The sequence below is a fragment of the Diprion similis genome, chromosome 3 (genome assembly GCF_021155765.1).
Source record: "Diprion similis isolate iyDipSimi1 chromosome 3, iyDipSimi1.1, whole genome shotgun sequence".
In the NCBI taxonomy this organism is placed as follows: Eukaryota; Metazoa; Arthropoda; class Insecta; order Hymenoptera; family Diprionidae; genus Diprion; species Diprion similis.
The window spans coordinates 2,482,758-2,510,003 of NC_060107.1; the positions used below are offsets into that span (position 1 = coordinate 2,482,758).

A 27,246-nucleotide genomic window follows, 5' to 3' on the forward strand; every position below is an offset into this window, starting at 1 on the left:
ATGAAGAGGAAAAAAAAAATCTCTCGCGAAAGATCTGAAAAATTTTCTCAACAATCCGGTGTGACGTATGAAAATGTTTCAGCAAACATCCGTAATAAAATCATCTCCGCTTCTAATCTTTTCAACGTTTTTTTTTTTCGTAAAAAGTTTGAGAACAGTAAGAAGGAAAAATCGGCCAACCCCGGGTCCAAGATTGAAAATTTTTCATCTACGACGCAAGATTTTTGAAGAATTTTTCCAAATTTTTAATTTTGGTCGGTCGATAAAATCGTTTATAAAAATTGTAGAAGGTTCAAATTAAGTCGACGAAAAACAAAAACAAAGAAAGAAAGCAAAAAAAAAAAAAAGAAAAAACTGTACAACTTTCAAAGTGAGAACAATCGTGGAAAAAATCGCGCGCCAAATCCAAGAGGTCAACGGTTAAACCCAGTTCGAATTGGCGTGGAACGCACCATGTACTATTCTACCTGTGAGTCGAACCTCCGTTCCAATTTTATCACGAACTATTCCAATTTTATTATTATATTCGACTTTAAAAAAAAAAAAAAAAAAAAAAAAAAAAATTCATCTCTTTTCATTCGAATCTCGATTTCAATATTATTACGGAAATATTTCAATTTTATATTGTCGTTTTTTTCTCTCGTTATTCTCTTCGTTCAATTTTTCTCACCAGTCTTAACAAAGCAAAGAAAAGAAAAAAAAGGACAAGAAACCAGAGGGAGAGAGAAATAAATGAAAAAAAAAAAGAAAAAAAAAAAGAAGAAGGAAACGATCGCGCGGAATTGGAGCTAAAATAATTTTAGAAATAGTAAAAATAGGAAAACTGTGAGAAATAAAGTCACGCAAAATCATGGATCTGGTGTTGAACTAATCCATTGCTTCACGGCACTTGAACGTGCCTCGGGGTACATGTTACACATGATGTCTATGTATAAAAATGAAAATGTGTGTGTGTATGTATACATATACATATATATATATATATATGCATACACGTATAACCTAGGACCAACGATTCTTATAACTGCGCAGTAAATTTTTGCCGGCTTATGTACATACATATAGAAGAGGAAGACGAAAAGGCTGGACTTAAGAGGCATACACTATACACTATACACTATACATATATTATACCTTTGCAAAATGTTTGCTGTATAGAATTGCTAAAGTGTGTGCGAATAATGTGTTGTTACACTCACACACACACACACAGAGAATAAACGTGTTCATTTACAGAGGTTTGCATGTGTGTACTATCTACACATGCGAATTTCACATATATGAAATTGATAAGCATGTGTGTGCAAAACGGCTTTGGACTGAGGTTGGCAAAAGGTCGGAGGCAGAGGTGAAATTCCTCAAATGCGCCACCGTGTATATAGTTTCAATTTTATATTTATATGAATATATATATATATATATGTATATATGATTATATATGAATATGAATATGAATGTGTAAAATAAAGGTGAAATACGATTCGTCTCTAGTAGCGGCGGTCTCTCCTTATCTCGTTTTGTGTTACATACATACCTATACTTATACGATCGACACGTGAGAACGATTTTTACACCGGGTGACGCGTCGTAACGACAATATAACCGTTCGCAAAGTGTGCAAAAAAAAAAAAAAATTCAATTAATAAAAAAAAAAAAACTAAATGAAACAAAAACAAACAAATTTATATACATGTATAGTGAAAGTGTAGTGAAAATCTCAAATGAAGGTATTTTGAGTAAATATTTTCACTAAAAACTTGGCAGTGTGCGTTTTACGAAGGAAAGAAATTATATATAAAATAAAAAAAAAAAAAAAAAAGTTACACACACATACTGTTTTGGAAGATTTTCAGATGTTTCGAACGTTTTTGAGAAATTGAGTTGGTTCAGTTTTTTTTCTCTTCTTTTTTCCAAACTTCTTCGAAACTCGCGTTTTCCCCGTCACGTGAGAATAATTTTTGCAAAAAAAAAATCCAAATCAAATAAAATAAATAAATAAATAAATAAATAAATAAATAAATAAATAGTGGCAATCGGTTTTAAGTGAGAAAAAAAAAATCTTACCCCTATATTTCATAAGTATAGGTATACCACTTGACTTAATTTTGTTTCATTTACACTTAGTTTTCAATCAATTATCGATAATAATAACAACAACAATAATAATAATAATAATATAACGTCGTAAGAAAATATCACAAACCGGAGAGAAAAAAGAGAAAACAAAAAAATAATTTAAAACTAAATTAGAAAGAAAATATAAAAAGACTTGTGGAAAATTTTTATATTTTACCTCGTATCTTTCTATTAGATATGAGAATAATGTTCTTTGTTATATCGTTGATGTTATATATATATATATATATATACTTGTATAAGAGTTTCGCCGAACATACAATCGATCTAAACGATATCGTTGATATTAATTGATGAAATAAATTTACAGATTATATTTGAAAGCGTGCGATTTGCAGAATTGCAATTGTCGAAAGTATGTAATATAATTATAATCAGTCGTGTACATATATTGTAAGCTTATGATTATAAGCCCGATACCGTGAACGGAAATCGATAATAACAATTGAAACACTGTGCAAAACTTTCGACGACTCGACGATTTCTTTCTTTTCTTTTTTTTCTTTTCCTTTTTTTTTTTTTTTTTTTTTTTTTGTCTACAATTATCTTTAATTCGTCTTTTCAGATAGAATGAAAGAAAATTAGGGCGTTGTTGTTGTTTTTTTTTTTTTTTTTTTTCTTTCTTTCTTTTTTCGTATTACTTCTCTTTGCCTCGATCCGCATACAGCAATTATTAATATATTATTTTCATTGCTTTTTCTTTCACCGCCGATGATCACCGCACCTGATTAATATCATCATTACAATCGTATCATTTATTCAATTACACGAATGTTAATTTCTTGCAATGTATCGATTTGATTACAAAAGCTACGTGTTGCGAAAAATATTCCCTAATTACGCGTACTTATATGCATGCATATGATATATGTATATTTGTAAGTAAGATGTATGTATAGTAAAATTTATGCAGTATAGTATGATAGTGTGGAATGGAAAATTTGAGCGTGCAAACGTGTTGATGACTCGGCAATCTCACGTGTTATATATATATATATATATATATATATATATATATATATATGCATTCGAAAATTTGCATTATTATACATTTCACACTTATATTATACAATATATGACAATATAAGACTTGGGTAGGTATAACTATACCACACATACGTACATATTCGTATGCAAGAACGTCTCGTTACGGTATAATTTTATAGACAAGAAAAAAAATAAGTTTCCGAAGGTTTCAGTTAAAAATTTGAATTTTGAAAGGTAGCTGATAATTTTTATTCAAATTTTTTTGATGCATTTCTTTAGATCTTTTCGAGCGACCTTTTAATATTCATATTAAAATTACATAAATTTTATTTTTCTCTCCAATTTAGTAAGAAAGAATCGATAACAACACACCACCACGACATGAATTAAAAATCAAACAAAATACTGAAAATATAATTTTTTTTTATTTAATTTCTTGACGATTTTTGACATTTTTAAAAATTTGGAGCGACCTCTTAAAAAAAATTTTTTTCAGCTGTCCTTTGGAGTGGGCTCTCAAAACATCAAAAACTAACATTTTGTCACACGAGACTCAAAAAAAAAAAAAAAAAAATACTCACTTTTCTTGCACCACCCTAATATATACAATAATAATAACAGTATCACAACAGTAATGATAACAATAACAACAACAACAATAATAATCATCATCATCACCGTCATCGTCGATCACTTTTGCTCATTGCTCGACGCTATTTCTGTACAAATTTGCGCATATCATCCGGCAACCTTTTTCCCTCTTTTGTGATATGATATTCAATATCTGTGTAGTAATAATGGCTGAAACGAGATACGCGCCCACGCGTTTTCGGTGTTTTTCTTTTTCTTTTTTTCTTTCTAATATTTTGCACGATATTTCGTAAGTGTGAAAACGTATCGACGAAGTTTTCGATTTTTTTTTTTCGAAAATTTTACGGTTTACTATAAAAATAATGAAAATACACGCTACGCCTATTATATATGTGTATATACATCAGGGTGTTTCGAATGAACGAAAAAATAAAAAACTAAAAAAGAAAACTTTTGATTTTAGTTTTTTTTTTTTTTTTTTTTTTTTTGTTCAGTTTTTTTTATCGAACTTATGATAGATAATAAAAAACATTTTCTCACTCGGATTTCAATTTTTTATTCAATATTTACACATTTCCCATGTACAATGTAATTAGAAGGTAATTAATTTTAATTACTAATGATATCAAGAGTTAATTGCTTAATATTACGTTAAATGTTTTTTACGTGTTTTAATTTAATAATAATTAGAAAATTCGTTAAACGTCCCTATTAAATATCGACTAAAGAGTTAAAATTTCGGGAGCATCTTATTTAATACAAAAACTGTGATCCACTGTAAGTAAAAATTTTTACCAACCATTGTCCGTAAAAACTTTGATAAAAAGGAAAAAAACAAAAATTAATTAATAAATAAATAAATAAATGAAAAATAAAATGCTCATCTTTCGTCAGAATTTTTGTTTCTAAAGTTAAACTAACTATTTCAGGTACGGCCCGTTGAAAAATCGAATTTTTTTTTTTTTTTTCGCAACACCTTAATATAACATATACGTATAAGTACAAAAATGTTCAATCGTCAATATTCAACGGCGTTCAATTACTTGCAACGATTAATTATCAACGATCGGAAGTCGAAGCGTCAGATCTAATGTATAGGTGCTTACATATGTTATAACGGCCATGAGATTTTCTGATTTGCAGGTGAAGCCGCGTTCTCATTTTTCACGGTCGTCATGCTTGTAATTCCGTGCATCGTCGTAGTCCGAAGAGAATTTTTATTTATTTATTTATTTATTTTTTTTTTTTTATTGTACGTGGCAATTCGGTGATCTCGATTCTATCCTCTAATCAGCAATCATTCGCAGCTTTGTAATATTATCGTGGAATTTCTGTCGAGCGTGAATCAGATTACACGAATTGTGACGAGCGATTCGATTACCTTACCTAATGAAAATTAATCGTGACTCACCGTGTATAAGCGTCGTTTTCTTTTCCGTATTTTTTTTTTTTTTTTTTTTTTTTTTTTATTGCTCTCTTTTTTTTTCCGCCTTCCTTCATTCTTCATCTTTAAAACTGTCGTCTTTTTAACCGACAATATTATCATCCGAATCATGATAATATCTGACAACGTGATTTTTCGACATTTTTAGTGTACAATCTTGTATGTATCGTAGGTATGTGTATGATAAACGTATGATGTATACATATATGATATACATATATATATATTGTATATCTATAAAACTGTTCGAAACGTGGAGAAAAATTTTCTGGAAATTTCTTTATTCACGCTTCCACGATTATGGATGTGTTTTTTTTTTTTTTTTTTATTTATTTATCACATTGAAAGATTCGTTTTATCAGACGAAAAAGAAAAACAGAAAAACAGATTAAAAAAATAATAAACAATTTCACGTCACATCGATCGAAGAACACATATATTTTTTCATTCGTTTTACATTAGAAAACGGATTTAGATGAGGTAAAAAAAAAAATTTCCCAAAGTATAAATTAATTATTTTGTCAGATAATGCGGAATTTAAGTAACGACTCGTGTCCCAGCTGCAATGAAGGAGCAACTTAATTCTCTTGAGATATTGAAAATCTTCCTCGAAAGTGAAAGAAAATCTCAATACGTACAGCCTATTACCAATGTGCGTACGAGACACGACAAGTGGATGACCGGATTAGGTCAGATTTGTTTCTAATTCACTGGGTAATAAAATATACCTACGATCATATATATATATATATATATGCTTATAATATACACGTTGTAAATAATTATAATAAAATTTACAACTCTAATAAGGTGTATTGTATACGGAGAAAATAATTCACTTCTTATAAGTACATGTAATAAATAAGTATATTGCGTATATTAATTACAACTAAGCATGTCTAATTGTAAGTAGAAAAAAACATTTTTTCACCAGAATCGTGCCTGAAATATAATACTACTGTAATCAGACATCAATCTTTCAAAATAATTGCATTACCGCAGTAATCTCCGGTCGTCAAACTCTCGCAATTCCCTCCATCCAGGATATAAATTCTCTTCTATTATACATATACATATATATATATATATATACATACACATTCTGATACGAGTTACTTATTTATTGTACAAACATACACACGCGGTAAAAATGATAAAAAAAAAACATAACGTAAGTATAGGTAGGGTAGCTAGTTACTTCTACGCATCGCCGTCTCTCATAAATCAGTAATGTTATAAAGTCGGATCTTGACGCGCGTAGGCTTTGGGGAAGAAAAAAAAAAAAAGGAAATTAAAAAAAAAAAAAAAAAAAAAACAAGACAAGACAAGCTAAACAAAGAAAAGAAAGAAGAAAAAAATCCCCGTAAAATTTATCGCAACGCGTTGATCACGATAACGAAGATCGTCTCATCGTATATATAATCAATTCCACCTTCATAGTCTAACAGCTTCTAAACAACGAAAAAAACAAAAAGATATAATATTAGATATCTAAGGGGTTCCTATAATATTAGCAGGGAAGAACCCAAAAACGCCGGTTGCACACGGCAGAGATCAGCCAGCGGCTAACGGGGGTTGCGAGTAATCGAGCGTGGAGGGGCTGGAGGGGCTGGAGGGGAGGAAGCGGCGCGGCGAAAAGGCTAAAACCACGCCGCGGAGTGGAGTGGAGTGGAGTGGAGTGGAGGGGAGGGAGGACAGAATGAAGTCTACGGTGAATTGATGATTTTCGCCCGAAGCGCCGGCGGCCAAGGGAGGGGGGGGGGAGGGCTGCGATGGCCGAAGGGGAGGGGGACAGGGTCTACGGAGAGGGGAGCCATGTGCTCACGGCGAAGACTGCTGCTCGTATCACAGAATGGATACCGGTGAACGGGGTGCCGAGGTGGGGATGAAAGGGTGCAGGAGAGGGGATGAAAGGCGAGAGAGAACAGCTCGGGGGACACGGAACGTCGACGGTTCATATCCTGTCGAGACACGTTCGAAATCGCATCAGCTCCGTGAAAATATCGATATAACATCTTGGCATAAAAATACACACATATATATATACATATACATATATATATATATATATATATATATATGTACAATATTATACACGCATATATATATATGTGAAAAGAGAGAATTTTTGGTTACACGCGAGGTAAAAAGAAACTGACCTCGTCAGCAGCGGTGTGATTCAAGTTTTTAATAATTTTCCTTTACTTTTCTTTTCTTTTCATTTCTGGTATATTTGTTTGTTTAATTTTTTATTTTTTTATTTTTTTTTTTATTCTCTTATCGTAACTTCTCTTCGATCGTTCTTTGTTGTTATTCTCGCTGTTTTGTGTGTGTGTTTTTTTTTTTTTTTTGTTTTTCCGTTTTGATTCGTTTTCACCGTACTATCCGCCAACCCTCGCGCGATTTCTGTGTATCCCTGTTTTTGGCAACTCCGAAGGAAGAAGAAAAAAAAAAGTAGAAAAAAAAACAAAAACAACAAAAAAAAAAACAAAAAACGACAACAACAAAAGTGTATAATAATTTTTGAAAGACGAAGAATAAGAAAGATTTGACGAGAATACAGTTATTCACGTATTGCATGTATACGCGGAAGTATTATTATCCGAGGATATTTGAAAGGATATATATTACTGTCAGGTGTATAAGTATATAAACACGTTATACTTATATACATAGTTTTATCGACAACGGCGAGGAGAGGAGATAATATAAAGAAGAATAAGAAGAAGAAGAAGAAGAAGAAGAAATCTACGACACACATATATACACACACACCTGGTATAATACGTAAAAACGGCAAAAGTATTTTTGGGTAATTTTTTGGATTATTACCATTTTGCAAAGGCTGCAAAGAAAAAAAAAACCAAAAAAAAAAAAAAACAGAAAAGTACGAAATCAAGAAGCAAAAATTGTGCGTCGGAGTTAAAAATATAAAGAGAGATCAAGTATATATATATATATATATATAATAGATCGAAAGCCGTAAAATTATTCCATACTCAGGATGTCGAACAAGATGCATGGAGCCCCTCCTGTTCACGGGGCTAACCTTATGGTGAGTGGAAATTTGATACTTTCAAAAGATTTTCTAATTTTAAATAATGATAAATAATTTTATGCAATTCTTTGTCGTTTTTTGCAATTTACACTGTATGTGGAATTTTTTTATTTTCTATTTTTCTACAACTATAACATTGTAAGGCGAGTCGGAATATTTTATAATTTTCACATATCTTTGACTAGATATTATTTTTAAAACCGGCACTAGTATTATGTCGATTATATCGCGCGCAGCTGCCGCCTGTCAACGTCGTTATTTTCAAGTACATGTACATTTGTATATATATATATATATATATATATATATATCTATATGCTGTATACCCAGGAGTGGAAAAATTCCGTTACATTATGTTTATTATCTCTGGGCTTTTTTTCTATTTTTTTTTTTTTTTTTTTTTTTTCTTCTTATTCCTCCTTTTCTTGCGACATAATGATGATAATCGACGTGGTTTCATCGTTAAAAATTTTCTCTTACTGTTAACGTTGTAATAATTAACACGCACGATGACGGTGAGAATACATATCAATTCTATCACGGCGTGTAATGACACCTTGGAACTGTACGAAACGCTTTGCATATCATCATTATCATCATTGTCATCGTCATCGTTGACGTAATGTCAATTTTTATATACTTCTTTACATACTTGACGGGGAATCGGGTATACGCATGTATTATACCTGTTAAGTGTTGTCATTTGTTTATGGAAACAGGATTTCTTGAGAATTGGAACCTCGGTATTTCCCCTTTTCGAATCTCCGTTCCGATTCCGCTCCCGCGTGCCCCTCAGATATCGTTAAATGACTCGTTAAACGCGCTCTTGAACTATAAGGTTAATTCATTCAGGAAACCTGCGAGCCTTTCGAAGTATAGAATAGTTTTACGATCAATCGGTGGACAGAAAAACTTATTCGACTAGTTTTTAAATCGAAAAGTCCCCTAGAATTCGGGCTTGTTGTGTGTTTTTTTTTTTTTTTTTTTTTTTTTTCTGTTACACAAAAAATTTCTCGACGAAGAAAAAAACAATCGAAGCGTCATCAGTTATCACATGAGTCATGAAAATTTTCAAACAATTGCTTGTTTAAATTCTTGGTTTTCCTTCATCTCTATACTACTAGGGACTTTTTCGTTGCCAAAATGTCACTAGACTTCATATTATTGCCAACTTGACAGTGATGATTATGCATGGGGTATTTTTTTTTTTTTTTTTTTTTTTTTTTTTTTTTTTTTTTTTTTTGCGGTTCGTTATTTCTGTCATGTAATCTCGCACATTCTAAAGGATTCGATGCACCGGATTTTCAGGACCGTTTCACGCACATACTCGAAACGAATTTCCAAACGCGGAAAAAATGTTTCTTACAATCTGATGACGAATTTTCGTTCCGTGTTGTTTGAACAATATTACATGCTATTGCAAAACTTCTGACAATCAAGTCAAGACTGGAAACTCATAACGTTCGTAAATCAATGCTGTTGTAGGAAAATTTTCTTAAGAATGAATTAAAGGGAATAAAAATTAATGCCAATTTTTTTTCCTTTCTCTCTCCCTCTCTCTCTCTCTCTCTCTCTTCTCGCTACATTTTTATATCTCTCTTTCTCTCAATATTATCACGTTGCGCTAAATTGCTGACCGGTTTTTACAATTTCGATTCTCAGCCTTTTTCCGCGTTACACCTAACTTATTTGTTTATAATTTTCTCGCCTTCCGTCACATTCCGTGACGGGCACTTCTTCCGCGTCAATAATATATAAAATTTTAACGTACATAATACATACATAATATTCATATACATTCGTTATTTTATTTTATCAAACAATTGTTTTTTCCTGTTGCGGTTTTTATTTCTCATTCTTCCGAATAACAGCCACGTTGAATTACGAAATATCACGCAAATCCGGATCTACGATTATAATTTGTTCCTTTCGTACCCCCCCCCCCCTCCCCCCCCCCTCCTCGCCCCCTCTTCTTCGCTCTTATAATTGCGAAGTTAGAAATACGCATTCACAGAAAAGTGACTAAAGAAAAAATGCGTGACCAATTACGTTACGCAATGTGCGAAAAAGGAAAAAAGAAATGAAATAAAAAAAAAAAAAAAAAAAAAAAAAAAAAAAAATCGCCACCTTACACAAGTTTTTGCGGTTTTCCCTGTATAAGCGCCGCCGCTGTGTGCATATATCGTATTACGACGTTTTTCATTGGCTCTGATAAAACCGCGGGAGGAGGCGCCGGTCGAAGGCTGGTTGAGGGTAGTGGCGGCGAGGGGGGGGGGGGGGCAACGTCGGAACTTGCGGGGAAAAACGAGATAGCTTATCAACATTTTTATATGTATGTATGTATATGTCTATATGTATGTATATACGAGTATATATACAGCTTATCTCGGTTCTGGAGGTACATATATTTATATATATATAGAACACATAACCTGGCTACGGAGCACGTGTTCCTCATTTCGTCGGTCTTTGGCATTAATACATTTTACGTGTGATAATATATACCTGCAAAGGTACCTATGCATAACACGGACACACGCATATACTTATACATATATATATATATATATATCTGCGCGTTAATTTAGTTATTTATTTACTTTCTTCCTGTGTTTTATTTTTTATTTTATTATTATTACTTTTTTTTTTTATACAGTTTCATACGCAGTAGAGCAATAATTCACCTTCTTTGTACACCTTTATATACTGTCATGTCTCTATTCACGTTCATGCAAAAATTGTGCGTGTGTGCGTGTGTGTGTACTGTATTATATCTATATATACACATATATACATGCGTTATAAATTTATGTAAAATATCTTGATCGTTGAGACAAGTGGCGGGGTTGCGCGTCTAATCGCATATGCATAGGTTATTTGGACAGCCTTGAAAATTGTGTGCGTATGTGTGTGTGTGTGTGTGTGTGTGTGTGGATTCGTTTGTGTTAAGAGAGACACTCGTTATAACTGCTCGTGCATATCGCTAATCGCCTTTCCCAAAAACGAAAGAGATATTTTCTTGTAGATGTGTATGTATATAGAAGCGGTTTCCGAAACTATATAATGCATCAGTTTATCGATCGTCATCGATCATCGATGAACGATGATGAACTCAAATTAACGGATTAGTTATATTATCTCAATGACGCGTGAATCACACGGTTGTTTCTTCTTAACTTGTAGAATCTTGTTCTTTATTATATAAATAAAGGGTGTATAATTTTTTTTTTCTTGTTTTTTTTTTTTTTTTTCCTTATAATTTGACAAACTTTGATGACCTCGAAGTATTTATTATACGTATAAATATGATATGTACATTATAAAAAAGTCGTAGAATATCGCTTCTCTATCCTTTCTCCTTAATCTGTATCCACTTGTCAAATATATATATATATATTTATTAGTTATATAATGTGTAAGATCCTGGTTAAAAATATTTGACATCGTGTAAAGATTTTCTACATTCGATTTCTGTATACACGGCTGGGATTAAAGTTTGAACGAATTATTAGATATCAGAGTAAAAAAAAAGTAGAGCAAAAATAACGCATTGTAAAAATAGTTATAACGGTATAGCAAAAACATCAACATTAAAGCGTCAATGATCGCGAATTGGGTCACACAGACCGACCATAAGTCTGCAGAACTTAACCGAACGTCTCTCGCGAAAGTAGTATACCTTTACCTTGTATACTTAAATTTGTGTGTGTGTGCGTGTATATATATATATATATTTATACACTGTAAAGGTTTATTTATATATAGGCCTATAGACACAAACGTCTATTATAAGAGCTGGCTGGTGAGAAGAAACTTGTGCAGCGGCGTCCGCGCGGGCGACAAGTTAAAACAGTGGCGGCGCCATTTTGTGCTACCAATTCCAAGTGCGCTGCGGACGCCATCTTGTCAAACGGTGTATTTCGAGTTCGAAACTTGCAGGTTATACGAGTTTGTTGCCCGGTATTGGGCCAACGCGTTTTCGTAAAGACAAGATAGTCGAGCACTTTTGTGGCAGAATGAAAATCGATCTTAGAGTTTATTGTTAGAGTCTGATTTTATATCATGTACTTGCCAATGAGAAACGAAAAAGAGAACGATTTAAGGAAAAACGAAACGTCTGCGACGAACTTGGGCGAAACAAAGAGAAACAAGACATTTCGAAAGTGAAATGAAAAAAATTAAGAAGCTTGGATTCAGAGAAAAAAGTATACGATACAAATATTTTTCGTTTTATCGTTTTTTAATTCTCACCTTTTCGTGTTTTATACGTAATAGAATTTTACCAAGTCTTTATAATCTTTTTTGTGAAATTTATCACTGATCGATCGTAAATGCAGATACACGCAATAATACTAATTGCAATCAAGGAAATAATCACGACGCGACATTGAAAGATAGAAAGGTATATATTGTAAAGAAAACACGACGACGGAATAAAAGAATGAAAAAAACGAAAGTATATATATCAACTCGTAATGATATAGTTGACACGGATATGCTATATATAAATATACACACACGCGCATATACGTGACAATTAATTACATACTAATAAGCGTTATGTGATATAAACGCGTATATCATAGACGCTGCGACGGCGGTGAATGACCATTCGTATTAAAATGAACCTAGGCAACACACGATATGTAATAGGTGAATTTATTCATGCATGTATATATCGTGTATATATAAAGATATATATATATATATATGCATACATGACATGTGGTCAAATAGCCAAAGGCGGGCGAAGCCCTTGAAGGGATTTGCACCGAGGTCGTTTGGTTCTCTTCTTGCTAGACCCGCGTCTAGTGTATTATAAGTTGGTTGCCCTTCCCAGTGTGTCCACACACACACACACACACACACACACACACACACAAACACCTGACGCGTGCACAATGTATATATATTTATATGTATACAAACTGTACCAGTGACGTCATGGAAGTTTCCGCACCTCTCTGCAGGCCAAGCACTGCTGCATGGTAAAACATTCAAGAACTCTCCTGCCGACGACGGCGAGAGGTTGCTGCCGGGGAGAGAGTGTGTGAGAGAGAGAGAGAGAGAAAAAGAGACTGAGGAGTAAGGAAGGCAGGCAACGACGGTTGGCGGGTGGAAGGGACGCAGAACGTTAAGGGGCTAAAGCGCCAGAGACTGAGGGAGAGCGAGAGAGAGAGAGAAAAAGAGAGCGAGCGCGAGGGAGAGGGAGAGAGTGTTGGATGTGTAGTGTTGCAACGTAGCTATGCGAGCGAGCGAGCGAGCGAGCGCGGCGCCGTGGTTCAACACCGGCAAAGATTCAGCCTATTATAGGAACACGCGCCGGATCGTATGCGCATGCGCAGACCGAATGACCGAACGAAGGAGCGGGTCGAGGTGGAATTACGGAGTCTGGACCGATTTTCGATTCTTTAGGAACCCGGAGAGACGGATGGATGGACAGACAGACAGACAGACAGACGCACACGCATCGCCGTGTGCGAAGAGGGGAAGAAAAAGAAAGAATCTTATAACGAATGCAGGATCCTCGTGTCGCGGCAGAAACTGCATTGGCTGACGGCTTAGGGAGAGATAGATAGAGAGAGAGAGAGAGAGAGAGAGAGAGAGGAAGGAAAATAGGAAAGGATTGGGAGGGAGATTTGTAAATACAGAATTAGTTTCGAGGAGACACAAGTCGGAACGCTGCACTTGGAACTAGCGGATATCGGGTTACATTGAATAACGTATGATCGTAAGGAAATGTGAGAAGTTGAAAGATAAAGAAAAATTGAAAAAAATGTAGAGACGATTATGATTTTGCTGATGATGATGATGATGATGATGATGATAATGATGAAGATGATAATTATATATATTATGAGCCTCAGGTTTATTAATAGTTTAATTTTTTGCTCTAAATTCCATAGATGCAGTTTTTAACTTGTCTTGCATATTTTCATTTTTTATTTATCAAATCTATTTCTTCAAAATTTTATACCAGGCTGTAATCTTTACATAGTTTAATAGGATTTTTCCGTAGAGAAAAAAAAAAAAAAGAAAATTTGAACAGCATTAGACCGCGTTTAATGCATATGAAAAATCTTATGGATCATTCGATTTTTAAACGGAGATTGAAATCGAACGTTATGTAATATAATATAGATGCGATGTAGCCAAGTTGTCGGTACCCGTTTGTTTAGCTCGTTTTCCATTCTCTCATTTACACTGCAGCTGTGCGACAGGTTTGTGTAATACCTACTGTATACATAAAAAAAAAAAAAAAAAATGAATCAGCTGTTGAAGAATTAGGCCCGAGGGGTTGAATAGTAAGAAAGAAAAAAACGAAATGCAAGAACGTTGAAAAAAAGAGAGAAAGAGAAAGATAGAGAGAAAAAAAAAAGGAACTGGTCTCCCATTAGGGAGAAAACCTGCCGCACACTTTGCTGCATCATGATAAACTATAAAACTGCATTCCGAACCAGTTACTCAATGGGATTATGAGAGCCTCGGTGCAGTGGAAACTGCAGATGCTGACGATGATGGCTGGGGATGGATAACCGAGGGGAAACGCGTTAGCGCCAAATAATAGAGATGAAAAAAGGTTAGGAACAGGGAAAAGGGGGACTAAGAGACGACAAGAGAAAAGGAAAGGAAAGCTTTGGAGGTATTACAAGAGAGGGTAGCGATGAGTCATCCACGCCGCCAAGGGATGATGGATTGATCTGTACAAGAACAGGACTCTGGCATTATAGTATTGCTAGGTCATCCGGTGATCGATTCCTTATATATCCTTCTTCTTTTTCCGGAAGTAGAATAAGAGCTACGAATATAATAAGTGCGAACTTATAGATGGCTATTTGATTTTTTTCTACACGGTGCAGTATTTTTTTTTCGCTTTTTTTCCGCCGTTCTTAATCAGTATTTTGAATTAATCGTCTGGCGGGATGCGGTTTGTTTTTTTCACTGCCGCAGATGAACTTGACGTTTTTTTATACTGCGAATGCTTCGGTAGTCCTTTCATACTATATATATACACGTCAGGGTCTGATTCCGCAATCTAGAAACGTGGAGAAATAAAAAAAAAAAACAAAATACTGCTTTACGACCGAAGATAATGCCAAGCCAAATTCCGGTTGAGATACGTAAACCGCAATTCGAAGTAATGACCTGCTCTCGCGACGAACCTACATTTAAAGTAGGTATGAATATACGGTGAAAGCCTTGCTGAAATTCATTTAATCCGTGGCAAACGCGAATGCAAATGCAACCATGAGTATCCCTTCTAATTCTTTAATCCATGGTTGAACTGATGAACCTTGTTTCAATTTTTCTAATTTTCTATCCGGGAAACGGATGAAAGTATTTTTCTCTCGATTTGTTTACTTTCTAAATCCCAAAATAACGGTTTTTTCGCACCATGAATCGACGCGATAACGTTACTAACTTCAATCGGATGAAAATCTGGCGACAAAAAAACTGCAAAGCCACTCGCTGCCGCTTGTCGCCTACGGCTTCAAGGCATAACGATGTGTAGTTTCCGTTTCCGCCGCTCGAGGGCAGTCCCTGTCAGTTCGTAACTCGCGAGCACGACTCGTGACTCGTTTTGCGTCCTCGATTCTTCGCCCACGTTGCCGTGAATCGCACACACAAGCTTGTTTCGCGACTCGGGTGACTCGGGTGTCTCTCTTTCTCAACCAGTAACTCAACGCCGTATTATATGCTATGCATAATTCGTCTTGCCGATGTTCTCTTAACCCCACTTCTGCCGCCGAATTCCTTCTTTCCAACTTAACTTCGTACGCGCCTTCCATCGCTCGGTCTAAACTCTACAGCACCTCTATATAGTCTCGTCAAAGTAGGTCTGAGTTAAAAATATTCGGAATATGGCTGCATTTTAGTGTCGGTATAGGGGTTTTCGACCCTCAGGAAATCAAATATGAAATCATTTTTGAACTGCATAATCGGCGTTTTGAGAAAACAGAAAAATTAGACAATTTTTATATCGAGTTATGTTCTGATATGTCGGAAACGAAGTCGATTTCAGAAATTAAAAAAAAAAAACATATTCTACTTATCGACGGAGAATTTGACTTGAGAATTCTTTGTCAAGTAATTTCTTTTTCCTTGATTTATTAATCCCGACTCCATTTCCGACATATGAGGACATAATTCGATGTACAATTTTCCGCTCTACACAATGGTCAAGTCACTTTTCATCTATCGATAGCGGGTTTTGAGGAGAACGCAAAAAACGTCAAATTTTGCTGTTTCTCGAAACCCTGGCTATGCAACCCAAAAATAACGTAAGATTTGAGTTCCTGAGGGTCGAACACCCCTGCACACAAATAACCAGCCTTATCCTGAATACCTTTAATTAAGATCTACTTTGACTGGACTATCTAGTCTCGACCGACTCGCACCATGAACGCCCTAGGTGATTATGGCGTTACATACTCTTCCACACTGCTTCGTGAGTTATTCATTGCCCGCAGGTGCAGATGCTTGCAGTGCACATGCGGCGCGTTTTACTGACTCCTGCGTGAGTTTTTACCCTGTAGCGAAAAGAGGAGGAAAAAGAACAAATTTTTCGCCATTAATTCTTACAAAAGATTTTTTTCTGTCTAGCTTTATTGGGATTATCACTTTGCAAAGGGTCATTGGATAGCAAAACAATTACCCTTTGCCTACATTGAAATTAAAAACTTTGGTTATGTTGTGTTAAAATGGCGCCGAAAACCAGGCTCTGACGTCACAACGAGGACATTTTCAACCTATTTTTCCTGTTATATATTCGGAGGACCAGCCATACTTGAATAGTAAAATCGTCCTCGTTGATCTGTTTGGTCGATAACCTATAAAATCGAAAATTCGTGCCAGGTTCTTCGTTGCGACGTTGCATTCTGTTCTTTATTATACCTGCAGCACCATCAGATACGCGAGACTCTACCGAGGCTCCTGCACTCTGCAGCAGCAGTAGCAGCAGCAGCGAGATGCAGATGAATCAAAGCATATCGTACATACAACGCAAATTGCATGCACTGCACACGGTCAGGACTTTTAACCGGTTTCAACGACGGCATTACCGTGCAACACGTGCGTTTAACCTCTCGATTTTGGTATCATGAATCAGGCTGGCTCGGCTCACGCCGTGTAGTTTGGCTCATAACCGCCTCGTCTAGACGAGTTATCGATTTTACTTCGTCGCCTTTAGAGGAGGGGGGTTTTCGCAAAGAGAAATTACACAGGAGGAACAACCGGGTTCACGCAGTTCACGCGAGCTGTGGAAAGGTCTGTTTTATTCGCGTGCTGCGATGGGTTATATTTCTGGGAAACGTTACACCGACGATTCAACACTGCGAAGTAAAATATTCGCCTGAATGTATGCAATTCAAGATACATTACACAGGAATCCGCCTGCACGTTGACAACCGGGAATACATTTCGGTAGTTTACATTAAGAATTGCATAAATGCAGGCGGGCTTACTCAGCGTGATTAATTTCAAACTATGTAAAATTTCTACGAAATAACACAATGTTTGAATAATTCTGAAGGAAAACTTGCTTGTATTTTCGCGTTCTTTAGATCTAGACTGCTCTTTGGACGGGCAAATTCTTCTCCACTGCAATCAAACTCTGTTTTGTTTTCTACCTCGTCTGTGATCGTAGGTATAGTCTCATAGTTCAGCGAATCTGTCTGCCCTCATTTCGACGACGACAAAAGTCCAGGAATAGATTCACGCGCGTCTAGTGCAGCGTGGCCCAGGGAATTTCTGAGACGTTAATTCAAACCGATCATTTGTTTACGTGTATAAGCATCTATGTTGTATTTACTCGCGGCGTGCTGAAAAAGCTGACTAATATATTAATGGGGTGATACGTATGACGATGCTCTCATTTCCGGTGTTGTCCTTGATTTTTTATTTTCTTATTTTTTTTTTTTGATTTCCGTCGTTTCGTTAAATTTGAAATCGTATTTTTAATTTCCTTGTTCCGTACGAATTGTATAACGTATCACGTTATTTTTCAACCTTCTTTGCACGCAGAAAATAAGATCGTTTTTGCGCCATTATACTTTGATAATTATGTATGCTTTTAGTCTTGAAGAAATTATCATACTTAATTGTGGCCATTATTCCGGGCTTAAGAATGAATACATTATACCTTTACAATATCTATTTGAACAATCGAACAACGCGTATTATAGAAATTATAACCGAGATTGCTGCCTTTGAATATACATACCTATAGAGCTAAACACAAATGCGTTAGGCATACGTTTGAAAATAATTTGCGCGCGTCAAGATTAAATTTGACGATCTTCATTGTTATAACCATCTTTATTGTCACAACCATCTTTGACATTTTACCCACGTACATACGTACAAATATAACCGACAGTCCCGTAACAGTTTTATGTATACATAGCAGAACAATTTGCATCATTTTTCCAATTGGCAAATGAAAAAATAAAAAATAAAAAAAAAAAAAAAACGGAACCCGTTTGATTATTATTACAGTTGTAAAAAAGTTTTACGCACTTATTTACATACATTCGCATAGCTGTAAGATATAGCTAGATCAAATGGATGCGGACAATTTACATTCAAGTGTTAGATACCAAACGAGGGAAGTTCAATTTATAGCATATATACATATGTATATTGTATATGTATATATCTTTACATATACATCCCTAGATTTTTATCCTGTGTACGGTATTTTATTTACGTTTATAAGTCAGTTCCGTTTCTGGGTGATTGTATCGTTTTATTTATCTATATTATAACCGGTTTGGCGCAGCGTTTGCGAGTTGCGAGACGGATGTGACGTCACAACTGGCGGTCAGATTTGTTAACGTCAGTGAATTGTTATCTCTTTTTGAGACTTATGTCAGTGGATAACGGATACCGCGGCGCTTTGTAATATTAATAAAATCTAATCGAGCCTATAGAGAGGAGAAAAAAAAAAATATCAATAATCGACTCCACCTGGATTATTAAATTTCCAAAATTTCATTCACCTTATAGATATGTGTAATCTTATAGGGCTGTGTAAAAATTTGAAAGCAAAAAGTTTTTATTCCATCTCAACTCTATTTCAAACGATTGTAACGAATTATGGGTTAAAAGATTAAGATATTTCTTTTTTCTTTTTTCCCTTTTACACACCTTTTTGAAATTTTTATTCTCCTCATCCTCTATCCGGTCGAGTATTTAGTTATTCTCAAACTCGCGTCGCCCTCTTCGCACAATTTTTGGCACGTTGCCCGAATAATCTGTGCGTAACGTCGAAGGTCGTCGTCATGCCGACGCTTTTTAAAAGTATGTGTGTAGTGTGTATACACACATACATGCGCATGCGATATACATAGCTCGTGTACATATAGGTGTAGCAATAACTCGCCTTACATGCATGGAATTCGATGTGCGAGGCACGTGTCTGATGATTGGATGGTTAAAATCGTACTATTTCATGCAAATTTTAACCGGACATTACACACGTAGATAAATTTATATCATTTAACACGTGAAATGAAAGGCGAAAATTTTTATCTTTATCGGGAGAGAGATATCGCAGATTTTATGTTCAAGTCAACGTTTGATTTTCTTGTTTCTTTGGTGGTTTTTTTTTTTAATTTTCTTAAAACTATTTTTAACACGTAAATTAGTCGCGCATTTCAAGCATGTGACAACGACGACGTTGAGATGTAGGTATAATGGCGCATCGTCGCATCACGTGGAGCAAGCACAAATTATTTGCATCCGTTTCCGTTATACGTTGGTATATACTTATATATTATGTATATGCTTACGTTCGCCATACATATAGGGTCGCGATCCCTTTAACATTATATATATATATATATATATATATATATATGTGTGTGTGTGTGTATAAGCTAACCCGCGGTAAAATCCGATCTGCGAAAGTCCCTTGTTGACTTTTAATTAGTTTCAATATCCGGCAAGTTTGCAAATATAGTAAACAAATTGATAATCTCTTCTTTCCGGTCTTATAATTCTAACGATAATTCACGTGTGTAACGAATTATTTTGCAATTCCAACTGCAGTCACGCGGTAATAAAACCGTGATTACACTTTTTTAGATTTATTTTTCTTTATCGATTATTAATTATTCGGTCACAGGTCGTGCTGTTGCTTATTATAGATACGGTGAAATTAGTTTGATCGATCGGCAGACATAAATTTTATTTAATATATATTCCATATGCATCGAAACTTCCAACGATTATAAATTATACTTTTATTCTCTGGAAAAATGACAATTTGAAAAATTTATATTAATAATACGGTTTAAAAATTATTTATAAACGATTTCAATGTATAGATCTACAATATATCGTATTATGTTCAGCTAATTAATATTGATGAACTGAAAATTTCAATCAAGAAATTTAACAGATTAATTCCAACGCGCTTCACTCGGTATGCATAGAGTCATTTATTTACGCAGGTGTTTACATATATACATATGCGTTACACACGGAATGCGTCATCATTTTTTCAATGTACCTACTTGCGTGCGTGCGTGCGTGCGTGTAAATACGGCTTCAATTATATTTTTATTTCGTTCATGGTGTTTTATATATATATATATATATATATATATTTAAATAACTATATTGCAGTAGCATAAGGTGAAAAAAAACTTCAAAATTCATAGAAGAAGAAGTAAAGAAGGAGTTGGATGATGAAAGAGAAAAAAAGAAGGAAAAAAAAAATGAATAAATAATAAGAATAGCACAAAAACAGCAGAAGAAACTAAATTCTTTTGGCAACTCGCAGATGTAACTGATGTATATATATATATGTATATACGCAACTATGTAGGTATTATCTATACAGTGCGTATTTACAGGCGGAACGAAGCGCCGCCGTCGTGTAGATAGTCAGGATATTAAAAATAAATACTAGAATGACGCATCACGAGCGATGATATTTTTGGTTTTTAATACATAAATTTAGACGTATGTATGTACAATATCGTAACCGCAATACTTGTATAATAACTAACTATGTAAAGAAGAGCTGGGCGATCGGGAGGCTCGATTGTGACACACAAAAAAAACAAAAAACAATGTGCTTAATAATATAACAATTATAGGTTTTTATCTTTATTATACAATTCGTGAAAATCATACAGGATTGACGAATTGTTTGGGATAGAAATTAACGCGTGGCTGTTAGTCATCTTCACCTGCTGTATGCCTGTTAGTATCTATGTTATGTCTTTAGAAAAAAAATTGAAAAAAAAAGGTAGGAAAAGAAATAAAAACACGCAGAAGAAGAAGAAGAAGAAGAAGAAACAGAAAAATAACCGACTAATTATCTCTTCAGGGGTTACGTGGTTACGTGGTTACGTAGGAAAAATCGCTAGTGCGTCTTAGGTTAGAATGCCGCGGGCGTATTTACGCAGTTTTCAAATGCGAACAAGTTCAAGTTGCCCAATAGCGTGTGGCGCCTGAACCCGTGACTCACCCCCACCTCCCGTATCGATTAACGGTCGTTTGGCTCTCGGCCAGTCGCGATCGTCCAGAGCTTTTGCCCCCCCCCCCCCCCCCCCCTCAATTTCCGCGAGGCAGCAGTCGTGGTTGGTCAGGAAGTTCTCATGCAACGTGCACGCGTTACCTATCATCGGAACTGATCTTTCTATCGCCGTATTATAGAAAATGAATTTTTTTTTACCATAAAGAACGAAGAGAAATCTAAGAAACAAAAAGAAAAGATTCTTATTCACTTGTGTCGATCGCATTGTGTGCGATGATCGAGACACTGTTAAAGCTAATACATACCTATACTTATAATTTCGAAAAGTTTTTTTGGACTTTGGCCACGGTAATGAAATTCAATTGACTCTAGTCATAAAGAAACAATGTTGACAACCTTCCTTTTTATTTTCTTGTTTTAACTTTTTTCTTTTTTTGTTTCGACTCGATCTTTTAAATATAGACTGGCTGCTCGTATAGACCGTAGTCACGATTGTTGTTATTGTTGAACATTTATTATGTATAGATAGGTGGGATTGTGAAGTATGTCTAAACGTTGATATTTGGCCCGTGTGGTTTTGACCCTGTGAATCAGAAATTGGACGGGAAGTTAATCAAGACGTGCATGTGCATGTATTATGTAATTTCGTGTGCATACGTATATGAGTTTCTCGATTATCGAAGGACGTTTTTTCTATGTATATATGACACGGGTATAAAATAAACTTGCGATAGAGATTTAAATGGATTTAGTTCAGATTTTGATGAAAGAAAAATTTGCAATAGGATGTAAAAAAAAAGGCGTTTTTCTTCAATCGGCTACGAAAAGAAAAATTACAAAAACGCGTTTTCACCGTCGTATAAGCTTGCAGGCTGTCAACCGTCGAGAACTCTTATGCTATACTTAAAGGTCGAAAGGTGTTCCGAAAATAGAATTCATGCATAGTGAAAGGTCTATGTAAATCATGCCATTATATTATAGATCAAGTGGATTCAACATTGAATAACACTTTATTGTAGACGTTAAATAAACTTTAAGAGAAGACTCTGGAGTGTGAAAATAAAATTGTGAATCAACTAAGTCATCTGATCAGATTTGGAAAGCTTAATTTATAGGAGCACTATGACTGAAGGATTTAATGTCTCGTCCATAAATCGTGATTTTTCTCATTTTTTTTTTTTTTTTTATTCATAGCCACGCGATCCTCGCGAATATATTCTTCACACTTGGTTAACGAGTTAGATTAGCAAATAAACGGCCTGTCAGCAACACGTTTTATTTCTTTTTCCCCGCTTCATTCTTCTCGTCGAAGTTAAAAATAGCGAATGTACGAAAATTAGCAAGTACCTACTTGCGTGGCCAGCTTCTTATTATGTACCTGTTTTTTTTTTTTTTTTGCACAGAAATCGCTGCAGAACTGCATGGCATATTTTTATACTGCACTCGTCGTACATATAGATACTTATTTGTACATATATTTGAGTATAATTAGCGCACTTATCGTTTGTAATAATCGATCGAAATATTTTCCTCACCGTATTTATGAGTCAGTTGTTTGCTGGTACGGACATGATATTGATTTTCGAACGCATCTGGCATTCATGCACAACATTTATTCTACAACTTAGGAGTTTGGACGAACGTCACCTGTCGTTACTAACATATTACTATTATGTTTATCCGCCATCCGCACGCCGTGGTGAATTGTTTTTTTCATCGAGAGATGGAAAAATACTTATCTAATAATTTGCGTTAAAAGAAAGAAAGAAAAAAACGATAAGAAAAGAAAATTTCTTCAAATCTTATCTTCGCTGTGTAAGAAGTATAGAAAGCAATCTTGATTAAAAACTTGTTGCTTAGGTGCGCCGTAAAAATCTGAGGCCAAAGTTCCTTTGCGACAACATCGTCACTCGAATGGTTCCCGAGTTACAGAGTCTTAAAAAAAGCACCAATAGGAAAGCCGGCACGTGACGCGACAGGGCGTGGCTAGGTTGGCGGGCGGGCCGCTGATTGGTCAGTTTGTAAATGACGTAACTGGAGAACGGTTAGTCCTTCGAAGTTCCCGCGAAGGAAAATTTGTTCCTAATTGTAACCGTCGTAGACTGGTGAAAAAAAAAAAAAAAAACTGAAATCAAGTGTGAATAAAAAGGTATAAAAGAAAAAAAAAAGATAAATCCCAGCAAAATGAGGCCCACGATCAACGTCGGTGTTCAAATTAGAAAAATCAATATCAGCGGTTATTCATCGACGAACAAGAATATTACATAGCGTAGATTGTCCAACGAACAAGAATCGATCGTCGCATGAACGGATAAAAATTATAACCTATAGAACGTTGGAGCTCGCCGCGGCTGACTTGAAACGGCGGGATTTCTCAACTGTGAAGAAATTCTGCGACAATTCTGTCGGAGAGCTCGCGCTACACTTCGGCTGAATCGAATTAAAGTAATAAAAGTTAATCTCAAGGTTACGGCGCCTTCCTAACACCGCACTTCCGTTGGACATACCCGCATCTCTCTCTCTCTCTCTCTGTGTCTATCTATTCTCTGTCTATCTATCTATCTATCTATCTATCTATCTATCTTCCTTCGTCTCTCAGTTTATCTCTCTTTCCTTGCCGTTTCTTCTCACGTGAACCGCAGCAATTAGCACGATTAAATTATACCATAAGCCTCTAAACTCTGTCGTCACGAGCTTAGCCGAGAGTCTAGAGTTGTAGGTATATGTATCGGTATCGTTCTGTTTACGCGGGCACGTAAAACACACATCTCGGCTAGCTGTAGCAATTGCCCCATCCGCACCACCTTCTTCTTCGTCTTCTTCTTCTACTTCGTCTTCTTTGTCGCCAGCTACTTCCACCACCACCACCACCACCACCACCACCACCACCACTACCACCTGTGTACATAAAGTTTGAACAGTAGCGTAGCTAGTAGATTGAATCTCCTCCCTCCTCCCATCCCTCCCGCCCTTCCTTCAAAAAAGAACGAAACCAAAAAAAAAAAAAGAAAAAGTATTAAAAAAAATGAATGTTTAAAAATTGAGTAATCGTCGGTGATCAATTCCGATTGTATGAACGACGAATTGACGACGACCCTGACCTGAGCCAATTCCGATTCATCTATATCGTTCCTCCACCGATTTTTCTCCATCTCAATCCATCTCCTCTCCTCTCCTCTCCTCTCTTCCCTGCACGTGCGTGACGTCGTCTGTTAGCATCATCGTTCGCCGTTCTTTCTATACATTAGCAGGCGGCACCCGCGTATATAAGCCGGTCGTCTGAAAATATTCAGACAGTTTGGCACGCGTATCGTCGTTTTGTGCGTCTTCTTCGTATTCGTATTCGTATTCTTATTCTTGATCTTACTCTCCGTCGACGTCGACGTCGACGACACCGCGACGCCGGGTGGGTGGGTGGGTTGGTGTTATAATACGGACGTAGTGCTGCTGTTGCTGCTGCTGCTGCTGTTGCGACGACGGTGACGGAGATCGTCGCGAAGACGGTGGAGGAGGAAGAGGAGGAGGAGGAGGTGGTGGTGGTGGTGGTGGTAACCATACGCAAAAGACTATATGTGCGAGAGCCTCTCATCACATATTCGCGGGTCATCATTCTTCCACAAGTTTTTAACGCGAACACGGGGCGGCTAATTCATCCTCTTCGTCCTCTTCGATCTATTTATCCTACTCCTTTTGCCACCGTACCGTCCGGATTGGTGATTTACGAAATTATTTTTCTCTAGTTTATTATTCATATTTGTATACCTGTACGTATACATACATACATACATACATACATACATACATACATATGTATATACCTGATTCCGCGTTGTCAGGTCTGCGATAACATTATCATGTGTTTTTTCAATTCTTCTTTGGTGTAAATGATACTGTAATAAGACGTATAAAAAGAAAAGAAGAAGAAGAAAAAAAAAAAATAATAATAAAACCACTTATCGCGTATTGTATTAGATTTTATAATAGTGAATAAGTGATGGTGGATCTCTAATATTATAATAGTGACGTTTTATAAGAATTATTGTAAAATTGCAACGATGACGTGAATCAATTTTATACACTTTTCTTAACAATTATAAATTTCAACTGACACGCGATAACGTTATAATACAAAATCACATCGTATTAAAATATTATACGCATTGTACGTATATATGTACTGTGGAAATATATAATTATTTCAACTTCATAATAATAATAATAATACGAAGAAGAATATAAAAAATATATATATATATATATATAAAAAAAAAAAAAAAAAAAAAAAACTTTGCTGTGCAAACATATAAATTATATCGACAGATCACAATGGGAAACGGTGGAAGTGCGTTGGACGTGGAGATGAGTTCACTGTCTACTTCACAGTCATCCACCGAACGTCCGCACATCAGGGTTAATATGCTTAATTTAATTCCTTCGTAAAAAAAAGTAAAAAAAGAAAAAAAAAAAAAAAACGACACATAGTATAGAAAAATTATACTTTCCAGCGTGTGTGTGTGTTTTTTATTTTTATTTTTTTTTTTCTTCGTAATACAGCTGTTCATTTTCTTTTCTTTTTTTATTTTTGTTTACATATGTCTTTCATACACAGTATGTATATGTATCACGTATTATTTATTCTCGCATTTATGTGTATCACGTTTCGAACTTCCATTTTTCGACGACGCGAGAGGCGAAACGCTTTTCGAAAAAAGCTTTCCGCTGGCTGGCTGGCTGCGGCTATATGCGAGCTTCTTCTCATACGGAACGCGTATGTTCATACATACATACATACATACATACATACATACATACATACATACATCCATGATCCATACATTCATACGCCCACATGCTTTGAGGCTTGCGGCTACTGAAACGCTTGCAGGCATGGCCCTAGGTGTTATGTCTATCTATATATATAAGTCGAATTACACGGCATGGCAGTGTAGATCGTATAGGTCGTAGGTAGGCACTCTTATAGTTGTTAGAGAAGAAGCAGGTTATGTCCGACCATCCCGTCCGAGGGTTTCCTTTTTCTCCTTATCTTGTTCTTCTCAATATTTTTTTAACTCGTTTCTCATTATACTTACCGCGTATCTTATAATACTACGTATAATACACCTATCTTACATTCTTATGTATACTCTCACGTAAAGTTGGCAAGAAGCAAAGTTTGCGCGCGTTGCCGGTACCCGCAGGTTCACCAATCGTCGAAGAGCAAACATTCGTGTTACACAACGAGCTAGACGTTGTTCTAAATTTATATCCTATATATATATATATATATATATCTATGTATAGGTATATATTTTCCCTGTAAATCTACGCATGTTTTCTACACCGGACATGTATATTGTATATATATGTATATACACATCATATAATATGCAATGTCGGTTCTATACAAACGCGACAAAACAATGCGATATTTTCTTTTCTTTTCTTTTTTTTCTTGATTTCTTTCTTTACTTGCATTCTCTGTTTTTTTTTTCTTCCGTTCAGACTGTATTAAACCACAAAGGTATGGAAATACTTGTGGAA

The 27,246-nt window shown here is 35.5% G+C and overlaps 1 protein-coding gene across 2 annotated transcripts in view; it reads left to right on the forward strand.

Moving 5' to 3' along the window:
• The first annotated feature begins 8,045 nt into the window (after nt 1–8,045).
• Nucleotides 8,046–27,246, forward strand: part of LOC124404597 (proton-coupled amino acid transporter-like protein pathetic) — a 29,938-nt gene continuing 10,737 nt past the window's right edge. Inside the window, exon 1 of one of the 2 annotated variants that reach the window (XM_046878882.1) lies at nt 8,046–8,213. In XM_046878882.1, the coding sequence (XP_046734838.1) occupies nt 8,163–8,213 (51 nt within the window). In that variant the 5' untranslated portion in view covers nt 8,046–8,162. Of the gene's footprint in view, nt 8,214–25,956; nt 26,116–27,246 lie in introns of those variants that run through there. The other variant, XM_046878881.1, reaches the window with a different exon arrangement.